This window comes from Manis javanica, chromosome 1 (genome assembly GCF_040802235.1).
Source record: "Manis javanica isolate MJ-LG chromosome 1, MJ_LKY, whole genome shotgun sequence".
Lineage (NCBI taxonomy): Eukaryota > Metazoa > Chordata > Mammalia > Pholidota > Manidae > Manis > Manis javanica.
In genome coordinates this window covers 186,751,851-186,771,473 of record NC_133156.1, presented here as the reverse complement: position 1 = coordinate 186,771,473, position 19,623 = coordinate 186,751,851, and the positions used below count along the sequence as shown (strand labels likewise).

The following is a 19,623-nucleotide window of genomic DNA, read 5'->3' as shown; positions in this document are numbered from 1 at the left end:
CAGGGCTGTGGCAGACTTGAATGGACGTTATGAAGGGCGTTAGCCACACCTCAGTCATGGTGAGGCACAGACCCTGGAAGGGAAGCAGGAAATGTCACTGAGGCATGTGGCTACTGACCATGTCTTTCTCTGGCCAGTTTCCTCATCTGTAAAACGGGAGGAACAATAGATTCCATTTATGCCTCTCAAAGGGATATGATAGGGATTAATTACCATCCTGCCTGTAATATACTTGGAGCTCTTTAGAGAAAGACTATATTCCATGAAAGCAAAGCCTTATCCTAATTGTGTATTTATTGATTAAGTGACAATCAAAGCCCATACTTATGGGAAAAGTTGCTACATCTCTGATCTCCATAAACGAATCCCATGTGTATAGGTATAGAACATACTTGAACTTACGTATAAGAGCATAAAAGTGGTCATTAACGAACCTTCTTAGCATCTAATCAGACATTATTGAGATGAAAAGCTATGCTAATTAACATTCAATAGCCCAGAATTTAGTTTCCAGTGGTACAGATAGTTAATTTGAGAGTTAGGGTGCCCTTTCCCATTCATAAAACAACAGAGGGTTGACTGTCAGAACAATTGTTATCCTGGAAGAATTTTGGGGGATGCAGTGTTTCAAACTAGCCCATGTCTCCGTAGAAGGAAACCATGTCCTCTGCTCCTCTACTAAGCTTTAGAAATGTGTTTTTCAGATGTAGATATGGTTGGTTGTTGAATGAAAAGTATTTGTGCCACAACTGATTTCAGTAGAATTCCAAACATTCTTATAGGAAGGTATGAATTTCTTTGTATTATCTAATCCTGCAATAATTTTTATCCACTCTAGCTCAGAAAGAATAGAGCTGGGCTTGTTCTTAGCATGCATACTATGCTGGTCTTTGACCTTACATTGGCCTGTGTTCAGAATTCCAGCGTGTGTTGACATTCACATATGGAAACCGACTTTGGTTGAATTTTATTTATTTGTGCTTTTCAGAAGAGTTAAAATGAATAGTGATTTGAAAAAAACTACACCCATGTTATTTTTGATATTTGCATCTGCCAATAGGGAGGGAGAATGTTATGCAAATAAAATTCTTAACTACTGGGGAACCTCAGCTGAGATTGTTGGTTGAAATGGTTCAGCTTTAGAAGTCTGTGGTTCTATAAAAATATTGCTTCAAGGTGGTACACTTTTATATGGTCAGAAAGGGTTTGTCCTTATTTTAATCCTATAAAATACAGTGACTATCATACTAAACTTTCTGTGTTTGCAACAAATAAACCTGTTAAAGGATAAACTCAGTATCAAGGTTCTGCAAGTATCCTAAGTAGCTATTTATACACTTCACTAATCTTTGTAATTGGCTTGTCTTTTACTGCCATTAATTAGATGATGTAGTATTCCATTAATAAGAGTGACACACCTCAGCATTTTTACCTTTAATTATAGACTTCACTAGACACTTAAGTTATTGACAAAAAATAGCCTAAAAATTGCCTGATGTACACCTATGTTTTTTTTTTTTTCAAAGCGTACGTGTGCATTATTGAATCCCTAGCATGGCACCTGCTCTGTGCTAGGCACTACATGATCTGCCCAAAGTAGATGTGTCGACATCTATCTTTTTTGCTCTCTTTCAGCACCCTTACCCTTCTGAAGAACAGAAAAAGCAATTGGCACAAGACACAGGACTCACCATCCTTCAAGTGAACAACTGGTAAGTCATTTGGCCTCGTGTTTACACACAATCTACTTCCCCTGCTGGCAACCTGCACCTAATGTTTTGCATCACGAAGACACACCCAGTTGTTGCTGTTTTCCCTGGTGGCTTATGAATCCAAAGGGGGAAATAAATTTGACTGATAGTGAGAGCACTTGCTAGTTGGGCAAAGAAAACATTGCATTGCCTTCCACCTCCTTTATACATTGTCACATGTCTCAGTCACTGTTTCATTCATGTTCTCTATGGCTCTGTAAATATATTTCTCTCCATGGCTTTCTTTCCTGTAGGGTAATCAACAGAGTAGAATCATCTTTTTTTTCTATTAAACAAGAAAATCCACCATCATAATCAGGCAGGTTTTAAATCCACTGAATAACTAAATTCAGTTAGATTTTGTTAGGACTGAGCATTCAAGGCCAGTCTTCCTTTCCTCTTATCTCCTGTCTGTGGAAAAGGAGAAACTATTTATGTTTCTACTTCTTGAAGCTATTCAAAACCTGATGTATCTCAGAGCTGTGCAATAATGTTTCTAAATAAATGTGTGAATTCCTGATTTGGGGGGAGGCTGTGATTACCTACCAAGTACCAGCCAACAATATTCTGAGTTAATGTACAGCAGGGTGGCAACGAGGCTTTGAGAAAGAATGATTTATTACCCATTGTGAGTGTGCTGAAAGCCAGGTTCATATGATCACCCAGAGCTAGTGTCATATTTGAAGGGTATGGAAATCCAATAGCCTCTAAAACTAAGTGTATCTAATTAATTGTCCTAATATTTTTAGGTTTGTATTTATGATGGGGAAACCTTACCCTCATTGAAGTAAAATCCAGAAAGGGCCCAAAGTCTGGTAGGAGAAAGGAGAGAACTGGGAATGCCAGTTTGCAGACAGAAGTATTTCTTTCTGTTCAGTAAGTGTCAAAGATTAATATTACAGAATCTGTGATTACATGGCCTAATCCATTTTGGTGAATAAATTTGTTCTTGATGTCCACTGTACCTACATTAATGGACCCTTCCCTGTTAGAGAGCCTGGGAGCCTTTGGGAAAGATTTCAGATATATTAAACCCCATTACAGAAAATGTAATTTCTGTCAATATAATCCCATGTATTCTTCAATTTAGTACTGCAGAGATAACAAGCTACTTACAATATATTTGCCTTTGGGGGATTAATTTACAAAGTGCACTATCTGCAAGACACAGACAGACTCACATAAGCAAGGCTTGTAAGGGTTATCAATTTGTATGACCTTAATGCAGCCCTGGGAGATCAATGTTCGTAGCCCTTTCAGTGAGGTGCGTTGGGAACCAGGGGGAGACAGTGCTCTAGCTACGTGGGTTACTAGGAGCTGAGCCACTGCTGAGGTCTTTTGTTTGCCTCTTTTTACCTGCTATTGTATCTTAATTTTCAAGACTATTAATACTGTGTATATGAACTTAATCTTTCAGGTTGTCCTGGACAATAATATAGGGTAAGATCACCAATTTTCTAGGCATACCTAAATTCAAATATGTTTTCAAAGTTAAACTAACGAGACAATTTTAATATAATGGAGGCTGTACCAATGTTGTATTTCCCTGGGCTGTATTCCCACTTGAGAGCCAAGGAGTGGCATCGGAGCGAGCTTTAATTAAGGCAGGCAAAGGCACTATGGTTCAGTGATGTGTCACACATGCCGTCTCTCTCCCTCCTCAGTGTTGCTAGCAAACTCCGTCCATAAACATTGCTACCAAAGAACAAATTCTAATGCAAGTTGCTGTCTACAGGTGGACAACCCTATGGGATATTTGCTGTGGGGCAGCCCTGTGACACCAAGCAGTATGCGACTGTCATTTTCCTAGGTTTTGTGCACTGCGATCACAATCCGACTTTATCAGTTTTGCAATTAGAAGGGGAAAAGAGGATCTTTAAAAAAAATTATAATACGTACCATATGATAACTTTTGATAGTGCTGCCCAGGTCCAGAATGGAGTTATGTGAGTTGTAAACACAATTCTGTTCTCACCTGACACTGTGCAATGTGCACAGGATTCTGTTGCATGTATATATGGAGTTAGAAGTGACTTCTGCTTACACTTCACTGCTTGGCTTTTGGCAACTTTTGTTAGAGCATTTGCTCTAACAACTTTGTGGTAGAGAATTTCTCTCAAGGAATGAAGTTGTAGGAGAGATCCTTTCTCTTAAGTTTGATGAATAATGACAGTCCCATGTTTGGCTTGAGTTTTTAAAGGTTTACTGATTTTCATCCAAACCTTCTCCTTTAAAAGAGCTGATAATAAATTTCTTTCTCTTTAGGTTTTGAGTAGGAAACATGATGCAAAAATGGGGGAGCCCAGACATACCATATTGACACAAAAGATGTCAGAGAATCTTCAACTGTGGCATACTTGAAGGCTAAAAAAACAGCATGCCACTAAGTGGCTTCTGTTTTGCTTTATCATAATAAAAAATTACACAAAGCTCTTTTGAGAACTCAAAAACATTTTTTCTGTACTGAGCATCAAGCCCAAGTAACTTACTTCTGGAAATAATAATTTAAAAAAAAATCTACATTAGTATTTCCCTCTTCATTTAGCCACAACATTTAAAAATGTATGCCTTCCTTCTTGCATTTCTTAAAACTTGTCAACACACATGTATGTGTTTTGTACAAAATATGAGTCATTGTTGAAGAGATCTTATAAAATGCTGAAGGGCAGGTTGGGTGTAGATCAGTCAGAATTATTGGCAGCAACATAATGTATTGAAGTACACAATATGAAAGGGAAAAAATATAAACTCTTGCCTAGTTGTTAGCTTGTTATAGAAACCGTGGCCGAGGCAGCTTTAAGTTTTGATTGCAAAATGAGATAGGAAAAGTTTCGTGTGTTGTAATGGTTCTTTCATTCCATGGCTGAACTAATTTTACACTTCTTTAATTGACATAACTGATATATACTACCGGCCTTGGCTAAAAGCAGATGGGATTTGCGGGGAGAAGAGACAACAGCGATAATTTAAATGTAAAACAAGAGGACAGATTTGATTGAGAGAAAATTTGGATTAAGAGAAATAGCTGCTGTAACTCTTACATTTGGTCTACTTATCAGAATGAAAACACAGAGGAGGAATCTTAAAATGGTTGGTATTTGGACTTAAAGGAATTGGGATCTGGGATGGAATGTGGAATTTACTAGATGAGACATCATAGGACAAGTCTCTGTCTCATAAATTTTTTGAGAATTGAGGCACTTGTGTAAATAACTCGGGTACAAATATTTTTACCCAAAATTATCTAAATATTTGAGGTAACTATGTTTTCGTAAAAAATCAACTTCTATAACTTATTTGCCAAAATATTTCAATCTAGGATGTGGTGGTAGACTTCGACTTAGAAGCATAATAAGTTTTGAAATATATGCTATAAATTGATGTATAAACTCTCTTTCTTTGTTCTCTCACTCCCAATTATGATTTGATCCAAAAATGATAAATAGTAACATTTGGGAGCTTTTGTCTTTTTATTGTTACTATTGTGGTTTTGATGAATATTTCTTTTCTACCAGCAGTGACAACATGTTATTAATGCATTGAACATTTTAGTCATGTATGCAGAAACTTCCTTAATTTTGAGATTTAGGTCCTTAAATATTTAGGTAGAACTTTACATGTACACACACAAAGTCAATACTTGGTTCTGTTGTCTCCTAAATACACAACTTCATTTTTTCACATTGAAAAAGTGCGTGTAGAATGGTCAAATAAAACCCCCCTTATGTGTTTTTGTAGCCAAGTTGCAGACCTGGGAATGCCAGGTGAGGAAACCCTATGCCTGGGATTCTGTCTTACCTGCTGGATGCCTCAGACGCGCCCTCAGCAGAGTTCCAGCCTAGGGTGTATTGAATACATTTTATACTTTCTTTGTTTACTGCTTCTCACCCAAACACTTTTTCATTAAGGCCTAAACTTAAATGATTATTCCTTTATGCTCTGAGAGGGCAGTATGGATTTGAGGTGCAAAATATATAGTGTATGTGAAATACAGTAAGTATGTGGGCAGAAAAATCACACTCTGTCAATGGGGTGCATAAAATTCCAGGAGCATCCTGACATCCGAGGTGACACTTCATAGAACTAACGCAGCTGTGCAGTTCTCCAATTTAGTACACATAGCAGATTTTCCTAGTTACTTCATTTATTACATTCAAACCTACAAAGCAGTCAGGCATCACTTCCCATTTATTACTAGTGGAGAAAAAAGGTATGTTATCCTCAGAGATTTATGCTACTGGCAGGTTAAAATGTAAACTTACTTTTTAAAAATAGGATCACCCTTATTATAATAAACAGATTCAACTGGTAAAGGTCAGGTTTCTTTCTGAGTTATGGTAATAACATAGCAAATACTTTTATAAGTAATCAAAGATTCTATAAATATAGGTACCTGCATAGATGTAAATGTTAAAACATTCACAAATTATCCTTTCAACTTCTGTGATCAAAAAATCAATGGGGGTCAAAGGGTTTCATAGAATTGCTCTGCTTTTTCTTCCAACATAATTTAATAATACATTTTACAGATGTTGTTTAAACATTAGGCACAGATTGTTTTGTCAATAAAGCTAAACAGAGGCATGACACAAAAGCAAGGAAAACAGATGTAAAGAAAAAAAAACAGGGCACCATGCAAGAAAGCACTGGGTCATTTGTTTGCTATTCAACTACAAAATGAAAAGTGCAGGTTGTATAGTGATTTTCTTCCCCAGGAACCACCTAGGGATGGAACAACTTTACACACAAAAGGTAATTTTATGAAGCAGGTGATTTAACTTTTTCTCTTGAGAATTTCAGTGTAACCTACATTTAAGGGAGACTTCCTCACTGATCAATAGAGTAACAGGTACAGTGTTTTAAAGAAGAAGCAGGAGAAATATAGAGTAGCTCTCCAGCGTGCTTCAGAATGGGTTGTTGTTCTTCAAGCCACAGTTAATTGCTATGCTTTTCACCTGGAGTGTCAATTCTAATAATATTACCTTTTCAGGCACTTACTCTGGGCTTAGATTATCGCAATCAGTAATACTCACTAGATAAAATACTGTCTAGTTGCTCATAAGAAAATATTGAAATCAGTCAAAAAATGTTTAGCTTGCATATTGCCTGAGACAGAGCTGGCGAGGTGCCAGACAGGCTGGGTATTATTAGGAAAGCTGAGCAAATAGCTCACAGGGAAAAGAGCTATGAATTTAGAAACCTTCAGGTATTGTCATGTCAGAGAGTCTTATGAGTTCAACAGACACCACTTTTGTCTTCAGATTTAAAAAATTTCCTGCAAACAATCCTCTTTGAAGATGACTCTGCAGCTGGTTAATGTGTTGCTGTAAGTTTTACACTATACGTTTACTCAGAGGTTCCCCCATTGTGTTAAACCCCATCATTGACGCTGTGAGAGGTGGAAGCCCTTATGAAGGGGTAGGTGTTGGCTCACTGCTGGTTGGAAAAACCCACCACTTCCACCAAGGGACCCTGAGTCCAGGTGAGAAGAGAAACAGGAAGGTGTGGGATGTAGGCAGGTGGATTCGAAAGTAAAAATACCGTTTTGTGTAATTGCTGCTTCTCCTCCAGCCAGCATTGTAAGAGTTTCTGAGCTTTTTCAGAGTGTGATGCCTGCAGCTGAGAGTATTACCACTTGAGAAAGTATCTCAGGACCACTTAAGGTTGGGGTTCAAGTGAGAGAGTTGGGAGTCTGATGTAGCCATCATGAACCAATGTTTCTGAGTATCTAGGATCCCTTTCAAGGCAGTGGTTGACTGTGAACAAGGTGTGTAGCTCAGCAGGACTTGTGGCAAATCCTTACTAAGCCAGATTTGTTGCCTTGGCACAAGTATGTCATCAGAGAAATGGAAAGAACACCCTGTGTGTCATGCAGCCTGGCAGAGCAGGACTCGACTCCCGGGTACTTAGAGAGAGCGTGGAAGTGAGGGGCTGAGCGGCATCACCTCCATGGCCAAGGAGGAAGAGCCTGGCACCCATAGGTGGCTGAGGAACAAATTCCCCTGTAGGCATCATGACAGTATACAGTTTACACAGGGCGAGTAAGGAGGGGAACTATGTGGGGAAAGATCATTTCAAATCAAAATATTTCACCTGTTGGCCACACCCCTCACTAATTAGATGTGTGTCCTTGTTCAAGTCACTCGATCTCCACTGGCCACATCTTCCTCTGCTTTAATGGGCCAGTAGAACTAATGAGTGAGACTGTAAGCCTCTTCCAGCTCCAGTATTCTAGACTGTATAATAATGTAAACCAAAGAAAAAGTGAGGCTTCTGAAACTGAGGCTGATTCCAGCTTTCTACAAAGAGTGGGGGAAAAACCCAGGTCCTTTGATAAAGACACAAACAGGAAAATTAATTATAAAGTTATTTTCTTCATCTTAAATAAGCAAATCAAGCACTGTAAAATAAAAACTTAGATGAAATGAAACATTATTGCAAGACATGAAAAACGTGTGTGCTGTCATTTTAGGATTCATAATAAAGATAAATCAGTTGTTCGTAGCAGTGTGCTATGAGTCTGTGAAGGGCATGACAGATAATAGGCTTGAAATTTCTGAAGTTATTGTACAGCAAAATTTGTTTTTTCCTCAGGCGTTCAATCTTTTTCTCCAGTAATTTTGTACATGACAAACTTTTTAGTGGATGCATTAATAATCTATAAGTAATGGGTTGTCAGGTGTCAGTTAGATAAGATTAAAAGACTGCTTAAGCATTATCCATTTGTTTCTTTGCGTGAGTTTTATAGGTCAGGATAAAGAACTTTTTGGATTGTGGTTGTGTGTGTGCCTACTGTCTCCCCCACCACCCCCCACCCAGCACTTTGTCATTTGGCTCTACACCCAGCGCACATGGAAGATTACATCAATGCCGCTATAGGAGCAGATTTGAAATTCGCACTGTGTGAATCAAGGGGACAAATTTCTCTGTCTTCTGTAAACTTATTTTAGTTTTTTTTTTAAACGCTACCCTTTTTCTTCTCAAAGGGAACTTTGTAAGGGGAAACAGCCTCAGCTGAGAGGGACATTGACACTCTGTAGGCATTAGGAGTTTCCTAGTGAGTCAGGTTTTGGTCTATTCTTGTCAAATCTCTCTTAAGTATGTTTACATATAGTTTGCCTTTCTGGTATTTTCTGCTTGCACAGACCTGATCTCCACCTATTTTGTGTCAACAGTTGCTGAGGCTGGTGTTCGATGATTAACCATTGAGCACTGGAGCTTGGCACTGTGCCCACAGAGACCCCTTCTCTCCTCTCTCTTACGTCATCATCTTGCTGCAGGCTGTGCCTGCATAAAACAAACAGCATTTCTGAGTGGTTAAAAATCTGCCTGAAATATTAAAAAATGGGGCAAATGTTGCCTCCTTGTTGAATAAAACAATTTTCTCAAAAATGGATTGGAGCCAGGGCCTCGGGGGAAGGAAGCGTTGAGGGCAAACGCTGCTGTGGATCCGGTCTGTGGGGCTGCAGTGTGTGAATGTCTAGAGCTCTGTAGAGGGTTTTCTTTTGCTTCTTGTTTTAATTTTTTAAGGGAAAAGAGAACATTAAAAACAAAGCAAAACTATTAAAACCCTCGAACAACACGGATGCTTGTAACTTTGCAAATATAGGGTTCTCCTGTTCATGTCTTCATTGCCGTCAGTATTTTCTTCTTTATTTCTGTTCTTAGGCTTTTAAGCCTGACCCATTAATATGGGACATAATGAACTTTATCCAGCTCTTGACACCTGAACAATAACAAATAAACAAAAAACCTTAATCTGTTCCCATCCTTGAGGGCTCCCTTTTCCTTTTTACCCTCTTAACCAATGTGGCTAAAGGACCTAATGCCTCACAAGATTAGATCCCATCACTGAAGGGAAAAAATATTTCCTTTCTCAAGCTCATTAACTCTTTCAGGCCTGTGGGGATTATTAGTCTTGGGTTCTAAATGTAATTTAGCTTAAAAAAATGAATTTCCTGTCGTTGGAAAGATCTGGTTTAATATTGATAAAGTCATTATTTTTCAAGAATTGTATATTGCTTATGGATGGAAGTTAACTGCACCATGGTTTGAAATATATATATTTAAGTACAGTATTTTCTACTCGGCATGCTGATTTGAATGTAAATCAGTAGTTTTGAAAATTGTTGTCCAGTTGAAAGCTTTTGTTGGCCTATATCCCTAGAACATTTGTTATGGTTGACTTTATTTGATCCCTAGTTTGGGTCAGAGTTCATATATATGTGAAAAGGGCAGGGGGCAGAATATGTTGAAAAAGCCCATGGAAAGAATTGTACATGTCCAAAGATGTCAGATCTCAGCCCCCACAGCTAATCACCTGGCAGTACTATTTACAGACAGAGAAGTACAATAGGTTTTGGCAAGGATTCCCACCATCAGAGCCAAGTGGGGGCTGAAAGGGACTGGGGTCCAGAAAAGGCGTATCAGAATTCTTCTGAGTGATTGTAGTAGTAAAAAGCTGATTGAGAATTAACTGTGGATTTGAGACATGCTATTTCTTTGGAAACTGCAAATAAGAAAGAGATGTGAGATTTTGAATTTTATCAAAAGGGAGCATGGATTAAAATTTTAGGAACACCTTGCTGCAGAATGGAGGAGCAAGTCCTGGGTGGGAATAATGCATTATTTGACAGATGAGGTTCAGAGCCTTCCAGTGTTATGCTGCTAATTAGAGGCAAGGATGGGGCTGATTCCTAGTCCAGTGCTTCTTTCATTGCACCATTAATTATTTATTTTTACCAGCTTTATTGAGATATAATTCACCATTTAAATGTGCAATTCACCCATTTAAAATGTGCAATTCAATGGCTTTTAGTATATTCACAGATATGTGCAACCATCCCAGTAGTCAATTTTAGAACAATTCCACCACCTCAAAAAGAAATATACCACCTTGTATCCTTTAGCTATTACCCCTCCCCATTCTTCCATCCCATCTCTACCACTAATCTACTTCCTGTCTCTATAGATCTGCCTATTCCAGACATTCCTCATAGATGTGAGCATTTTAATACATGGCCTTTTGTGACTGGCTTCTTTCACTTAGAATGTTTTCCAGTTTCATCCATGTTGTACTTGTCTCATCAGTACTTCATTCTTCTTTAAGGCTGAATGTTGTTCCACTGTATGGATATACTGCCTTTTGTTTATCTATTCATCAGTTGGTAGACATTTGAGTTGTTTCTACCTTTTCTGCCATAAACATTCCTGCACAAGTTCTTGTGTAAGTACTTATTTTTGATGGTCAAAATGACAATATCCCAACAAACCCATCTTAGGTTTTGCAAAATTTGCAAAAAGAGTAAGGCACTGTTCATTAACATTAACTCACTTGATCATCACAATTCCAGCAAGTGGCAGTCTTCCTACTTAGATCTCGTACTCTTCTGGCTAGACACAGTTCTAACTCTCCCTGCCTGAGGGCCAATGTTTTGACTGTTATAATTCTGAGTAATATTGTTCAAAGGAAAGGATAGCTACTCAGAAACATTCTTCAAACTTCTCCCAGTGTGACTCAGATGGCCATCAACATTTTTTCCAAAGATTTGACAAGTTTGAGAAGGAGGTCATTTTCTAAGTTGTATTGTCCTCATTTGAGTGAATTTGTCATATACCTCAATTGAGAAATTTTTGCCTGTAGTATACATGATACCATTTTCATTAGGGTCCTGCAGATTATGTATTGATATGTCTTACATACAGTTTAGGCTTGAAGCTTTACTGATGGAAACAAGTTACAGAACATTCTAAGGAACAGAGACAGGGCTGCTTTCAAATCAAGGCATCTTCATTGTGTCATTCTGTAGCCTAATCTGTTACCAGGTGAAAGTAGAAATCAAGCTAAACTGTGAGACATCTTACCTTGGCACAAGTGGAGAATCCAGGCCTGGGAAGGTTTTAGTTATTGAGGGCTTGGATTACTGAGGCAATTAAAGGAGATATTCTCAGAGTTACTCCAAGATGGTGCTGTGCACCAAACGTATGCCAGGCTGGTAAACATTCTAATACAAGGTTTTAATTCCTATCATCCCAAGGAAATTTTCTTTGGAAAAAAGTGCATATTTGATCAATAGGGCAGCCATACAGCCCAATTCCCTAGGACATTTATGGTTTATGCCTATTTTTCAGCATAATTATTAACAGTGCTCCTTTACTCTCAGAAGTGTCCCAGTTTATAATACTGTATATTAACTACACTTCAATTACAAGAGTGTCCCAGTTTAAATTAGAAATTATGTGGACATCCTATTTATAATGGAGATTGGTAGAAAATTAGGATTTGTTTTAAATAAATATTTTTATTCTGTAATGTTTAAGGAATGTTTTTACAGTTATATTAACTTTATGCAAATATGGGAGAATTAGAATTTATATGGTACAGCTTAAATCAAAAAGAGACACGTCTGTTCTTTGAAGATACTATTATATGTGTTTTAACTCTTTCATTACTACAGGCTTTGCCATATTATGCTAGATTGCTGTATTGCTTATTCACTGTGCTAGTAACACTTTAATTCCATATGCCTGAGGTAAACCACTACTTTTCTTATATTTATATAGTTATACAAACTCAAATTGGCAAACTGTCACATATAAGCAAATATTTTATAAATGCCGTTTTGCTACATACATTTTATGTCAAGGGATACTTAAGCTATTTTTAATGGTGGGTATTTCTTATGCTTGGCCTGACCAGATATCCTCAGTTTATTCCACTGAGTTTGGAGCCTTGTGCTAAAGTGATCTAGAAGACAGGACAAAGTTACAAAAGAAATGGAGACCCTCCCTCCCCCGCCCTGTCCCCACTAAGAGAGTCACCCTTGCTTTCAATGCAGATCAGACTAAAGGATTTAATAAGGATTTTATTTTAGAATTAAAAATTTGTTTTACAATTTACTTCCAAGGAAAACTTTCTGTAATATATAACCAACCAAGGGATGGAGTACCTGAAAGTTATTTCAAGATCTGAAGTCCAAACTGATACATGAGTCTTGTTATTAGTTTGCATTAAATTTTTCAAGTAATCAATGACTATTTCTTTGAAGAAATTTGTATGTGTGATTAACTTCCTCAGTTGTCTTAGACAAGTTCAGCTCTTCCTAGAGCAATTGGACAAATAGACTCATCACTGCTTAGAGAAGGGGAACCTTCTCAACCCACTGAGTGATGGGCTTATTGTGCTCTGAGCAAATTCCAATATTCTGTTTCTAGAGGGCTGCAGAGTGGAACACGTGCTCCCCTCTCCCCTCCCTTAGACACACAGATGATGTATTGCAGTCCTGGAACCGTCAGATCCAGAGGAGGTTGAGAAACTGGAAAAAGTTGCCAAAAACATGATTTCATAAGGTTTGACTTGAGATTGAGTCAGCTTTCTTGAGCGTCTTAAAATCATGTTTCATGAAATTTTATTTCATAGAGAAAGGGAGTGTGGAAGGCTTGGACGCTGAAGGCCGCCGGTTATGGATCATTAAATCCAATAAGTAAAATGTAAATCTAAAATGAGTAATTCCAGTGAAAGACTTTGAGGTTGATTTCAATTCAAAGAACAGAGAGTTATTTGAGAGATAGCTAGAACATCTTCCTGAAGGGTTTGTTTATAAAATAGGCCTTAGGGTTCTTAGGAAATGCTGACTTCAAAAAAATGTAGTGTATATAGTTTTATTTAAATGATTGTGATAAAGCTGAAAGAAATGCTACATCAAGGAAACTTATGGAATAGACAAAGGACAAAATTCTAGAATTCAGCAAATTCCCAATGTGAAATTTTATAATAATTTGAAGATTTTCTGCAAGGTTTAATTCTATAAAAACATGTATGGAAATTACCTAAATGAATTACATATCAATTATTATATTTGTATGTCATTTATTTCAGTTGAATAAATAGTGCATATAATCACCAATACTTATACTTAAGAATGCATAGTATACATTTTATTGTTATTTAATTATGTATGTAAGCATTTCTAATTATACTTAAAATGTTAAAGGTGACTAAAATATATACTCCCTTTAATGGATAGTGACAGTGTAGGAAGGTATCTTAACATATCACATGCTGTTTAATGAAATCTTTTCTTTAATATTTAGTTGATAATTTTAACTTCTTGGACATAGGAAGGTGTTGTGAAATGGTATTTCTCCATACTTAAATGGTCTCCCACCTCCCTGCTGACTCTTCACTTACGCCTTGTTGGTAAGAAGCACTCTGGGGATGACTGGGAGTCATGTCATTGTTTAGAAACAACAGCAGTTTGAGTTTATGTGGTTCCTGAGTTGGCTGTGGCATGCTACAGTAACAAAATGTGGACTCCCATAATCATCAGTGAGTAAGTAGGGCGGTAAACACTGAGGAATGAAATTGAGTAAAGATGAAGATGCCTTTTCTGAAAGTGAGCAAGCAATTTTTCCTTAGCTGTGTTAGTATTACAGAGAACCCTAGGAGGAAGACAAAGGGTACACGTGTATAGGAAAAGGGCAAAGCTATGTAGAAAATGTTGCTTGTGGACCTGGAACACTGTATCTTGTGTTTCGGTGCTAACGGATGCCTACTCTGATCTTTCCACCCTTCCTGATTCTCACAAAGAGGAAACTAAACTTAGCAATCCAGTTTTGTGGGGGAGTAACCAGGGTAAGGAGTTGAGGATAAACTGAAGGACAAAGGTCAAGTTCAGAAAGCTGATCTACCAGATCTTGCTCAGAAATTTACACAGGTATTCAAAGACGGAGAATGAAAGGAGCTACGTGGAGTTGGCAGAATGAAAAACATTTAAAAGTCTAATGACGCGTAAGCATGTAGGGGGCAAAGACGAGAAAGAATAAAGCAAAATTTCCTGTATTTCTTTTTAGCCTAAGTCAGGATCATCTCCTGTTCTCCTTGTCTGATTCCTAATAAAAAAGTGCAAAGAATAAAATTCAACTTTGAGATGATACCATGTCTCAGATTTTAAAGATTTTGTTCTCCCTTCAAACTCCCACTCCCCCTTATCAGGACTTGGGTCCTAAACAAATAACTAGGTATAAAGAAATACACTGCTGTTGATTTTAGCATGGAATAAAGCTATAAAGCCAATCCATAGTCTTCTTTTCCTTTGTAAAACCTCTTGTTTTGAGAAAGGAGATAGCTGGGTCAAAGGAAGAAATTCGAATCCATGATTCTGTGAAAGAAGGAAATATAAGAATTATTTCCCTAATTCAGTCTTTTACCACCTATGGGGTGTCCGATTCTTAAAGAGTACTTTGCAAAAGAAGATTGTGTTTACAATGGAAAAATGGGACTTAAAAAAATATATACCTTGATGTTCAGAATATAATATGGAAAGACAAACAGGATGTTTCTCAACCTTAAGGCATATGTAACTGAAAGGTTTACCTTTTCAAAAGTTCAGTTTATGGCACATTTGATCTTCATTCCATTATACCAATGTGCCAAATTATTCTAATAAGAAAAACTGTCCTGTTGCCAGGTACTCCTGACATTATGCATCTGAGTTTTAAGGGCTGTAATGTTTGGACATCATTTATAAAATTGTAAGTTTTATCTTACATTTTTAAACTAACAAACTTTTTAAGGAGACCTTACCCATACAGAAAGTTCTAAAGACTTTGTGTATCTCGTGGGTATATCGTATCCTAAACTATATTGTGGTTGTTGGAGAATGTTATTTTTTATTGTACATTCAAATTGGAATTTTATCATTCCCTGTTTTATTTCTCTTCAGAAACACTGTTTCTTCCTATGTTCAAACTCTAATATATATATTTATGTGCATATACATAAATATATACATATATATACATATATATATATATTTGAACACACATATATGTGTTTAACTATTTTACTGATGTTTCTTGAAATGCCAGTGTTTTATGAAGGAAATATGTTCCTGTAAGTTCACATAAAATCTAAAGGTCTTTTTTTGGTTTAGTGTTTAGAAAATTCTTGGTAACTTAGAATCTTTCACAATGGAAAGTAAAGCATTCTGTCACAAAAGCAGGGAGGATGAGACATAAGGTCAAAGGGCACTGTAGAAACAAACAGCTGGACCGGTTTATTTAAACAGATACAGGGATGGGGGAACTGACCTCTGTTTGACTTATAGTGGGAGGAGCAAGAATGTCATTTTATTACTTTGTCCAGAAGGAAAATGTTTTTATATCTGAATTCACCCTGAAGCCATCTAAGCACATGGCTTTGCTATATGTATCGTGATTCCAATGAGAGTACATATAAGAAAGTCTAGGATAACAATAAAATACACTAAAGAGAATCAAGTGTTGAGATGGTTTTAAGATTAAAAAGGTGAGGTTGTTCTAATAAAATATTTAGCTACTTGTGTATTTACTTATGGATAAAGGTGTCCACCATGACCCCACATAATATTATCAGTGTTTCATATATGTATAGGAATTGTAATTTAGCAACATTCTAAGAGTTTACTATGTCCTATATGTATGGAAATGTTTATTATATTGAAAAAAGATTTGTTTTAAGTTTTCAAGAGTGAGAAGTTCCAAGTATACCTAATGTGCTCAGAATTCATTCAGACAAAGTGATTAGGTATTCTTAGGTTTTCGATGTTTTTTTTAAATTTTTATATTTAAAAAATATAAATTAATGAAAAGATTTCCATCTTTATATCCACATATCCATTAGGTAGCCTTCATCTGTTTTGTCAGTAACCACAAATGGTTATTGCCACAAAAAAGAGAAGTAAATAGCACCTAGTTAGTAGTACCTGTGAGCCCCCAGCTGAGAGGCTGTAGAGAGGTGTTAGCTCTCTGCATGGGGACCACCACCAGGCCCCAAGACGTAACTGCATTTAGTGTTGTCTGCTGAAAACCTTCAGAGGCACATGGACAGGCAGCACCCTGAGCAGAGACGAGCGAAGTCATGAGTGGACTCAAAATTCTAGAAGAACACACATTCTAGAAGGAACTTGTTAACAATCATGGATGTTTAACCTAGAGAGAGAAGGGGGGAAGTCTATGGGGCATGATGGCTATAATTTAAGTACTTGAAAGGCTATCTTGAAGAATTGGTATTAGAATTGTTTAAATTACCCCAAAGAGTAGTCCTGGGGAGACGACTTCAGATTGAGTAAGGCAGAACCTTCTAATAAGTTGCCTTGTCCATAAATAGGGTGGACTCTCAGTAAGGTGGCAGGTACTCTATTAGAAGCAGTCCAGCAGAGGCTACCTATCTCTTTGGTGGGGATATCAGAGGGGATTGATAGCAGTGACCAGGCTCTGATGGTTAAAGCTTTTTAAACTTGAGGTATAATTTTTCTGATTCCATGGGTTCAACAATCATGCATTCAAACTTCAGTTGATCATTATGAACTGGTCTTTGGAAATCTGAATGTTTGCACATGAAAGAGGCAAGCTTTGGAATACAGGTACCTCAAGTCATGGAATCTTCTTAAGTGTAGCCATCTTTGTCTATATACACAAGCAATACAGTCATCAAAATCCGTAGTCTACAAAAAGTTCAGTCTTGCTTATTCCCAGACTCGATAGTAGGGCTGTTGCCAGTGGTGACTGGTTCAAACTAGCTCATTTTTAACATCTATTCAGTCTGGAATACTGTATTTGAGTGGCATAAAGTGGCCATGCTCTGGTCAGGACATTGGAGAGGGGGAGCTCACTACCAGTTGCCAGCTGTGTGTCATTCAGCAAATTATTAACATCTCTTGGGTAACATGTGCCCTCAAATAAGTCACTTAATTTCTCTGTGTCTTGGCTTCTCATCTGGTAAAATGCATTCTTCCTATTTTTTGAGAGGTAATATCAATCATATCCATAAAATAGTGTGTTTTTAAAAGAATACTTAAAAGTTATCAGAGTTCCTTCCCTCTAAGAGCCTGAAGATTATAAAAGTACCATAGATAAAGAGCTGTTTTCTTGCTCTCTTACCTATGTTAGTTACTATGAAAATTACTTTTAGTATATGCAGAATATTAATACTAAATAATTTTCTGATTGGTCATGCAGTGAAGGCAGCTAATGAAAAAGCAGATTTTTTTTTCATTTTAATTGGTTATTTCACATGCTGTTTGTGCTACACCTGTGCTTATAATGAGAATGGAGAATTAATCTAACCTTCTGCTCACATGATTCCAATTTTCATGGTTTATACAAGATAATGATAACCTGATTTGCAACACAATTTGTTGTAGATCTGTGTTTTAAATATTTTTATTAGCAGTTCAGGGACTCTATACAAGAACTGATATAATGTACATTGCCAATAAGAATTAGCACCAATGGTGTCCTTTTAGTTAGACTCTAGTTTCATTATTTTTTTTAATTTTCAGATAATGAAAGAACATAAGGATATATGATGTTGGGAATCTTAAAATGTCACAATTTATACATTCTTTATTTTAAAACCTTGTCCCTGTCTGTTTAATGGTTTGGTTTTTAGGAACTATTTTCCTTCCTGAAGAGGTAGACTTAAAACCTAGAATTCATCTTGGACTGTGGATCCTTTAATTATCAATAGCACATTATTAAACTTTTCATTGTATTTTTTTTATGTGCTGCTCATGTTTGATATATTCAAATCTGAGTTATGAACTAGAAGCAATTTACTATTTCAGAAGCTAATAGGTCTTGTTTGTTTTCTGTATTTGATATGTACTTCTTAGTATTACGTAGTACAAATGGATCTTAAGAGCTAGAAATTTCATGAGTATAACTTGGGAGAGTTTGTATTAATCACTTAAAATTTTCTTCAGTGGCTAGCCACTTTTTGAGGGGCCACAAAAATGGTAAAAAAAATTTTGTTAAGATACTTCAGTGACTTAAGTGTCTTAAGATATTTATTAAAACTGTTCAGGACTAGCTAGAGAAAGCAAGATTGTAAGCTCAATTACTGTATAGTTGTGACCTCGCCTTGACCTCAAACTTTGCATAAAGAGAAAAAAAAAGCCACCCCAAGAAATCTCTACAAGGAATGTATTTCTCTGAAGTCCCCAGCAGTGAGTTAGTGGTGATAAACTCCAGACATTCTCCCATTTGATGGTGTGCTGTCAATCCCAGTTTATTATCTTAATAATGGGCATTAAAATAGAATTAGGTTTGCAAGAGGTAGGGAAGGTTTTGATAAAAATTGTAAAAAAAAGAAGTCAGAGAACATGAGATTGAAATGTCACTAATTAGGAGAGGTAACATGCATCTCACTCGCTATACCAAATTTTTCCCCTTGCAATCGAAAAGAGTGGTGGCTAGTATTGTTTCCTGAAACTGCTAATTCCCCCATGAAAAGATGAAATGGAAGTGTCCAGCAGTGGTAAAACAGGCAAACATAAATCAACTCAGAAACCCCAAGCCTGTGTACTCAAAGGTCACTGGGGGTTACAGGTCGTACAGCATGTGAAGCTGTGCATAGAGACTGGAGAGAACCGTTTTGCCAAGATGGAGCTTTGCTCTTGCTATGATGCATCTTCTCTTCCTCCACCTTCCCCTTCCACACTCCCACTTTTTGGTTTAAGGAATAATAATCTGCTCTACTTTGTTGGTTACAGGTTTATTAATGCCCGGAGAAGAATAGTGCAGCCCATGATAGACCAGTCCAACCGAGCAGGCAAGTCTCCCATAGTGACTGTATGCAAGTCACGCAAGCGAGAACCATCCTCAAGCCATTCACCGGGAGGGCTGCTACCTGGTAAATAAACTGGGAGTGAGTACTAGGAGAGCCTGGCAATGAAAATTAAACCAGTTTCATTGCATAACAACACTAATCAATTTAACATCATTATAAAATGTTTGGAGAAGGTGAAACAAAAAAGCCAACAGAGGAAAGTAACTCTTGAATCAATATGCTCACAGTATTCTTTGTACACATTCAATATATTAATGTAAT

The 19,623-nt window shown here is 37.1% G+C and overlaps 1 protein-coding gene across 3 annotated transcripts in view; it reads left to right on the top strand.

Moving 5' to 3' along the window:
* Positions 1–19,623, top strand: part of MEIS1 (Meis homeobox 1) — a 127,556-nt gene that overhangs the window by 103,312 nt on the left and 4,621 nt on the right. For all 3 annotated transcript variants that reach the window (XM_017676207.3, XM_073212280.1, XM_017676209.3), the window contains exons 9-10: positions 1,636–1,712; positions 19,286–19,344. In XM_017676207.3, coding sequence (XP_017531696.1) covers positions 1,636–1,712; positions 19,286–19,344 — 136 coding nt within the window. The remainder of the gene's footprint in view (positions 1–1,635; positions 1,713–19,285; positions 19,345–19,623) is intronic.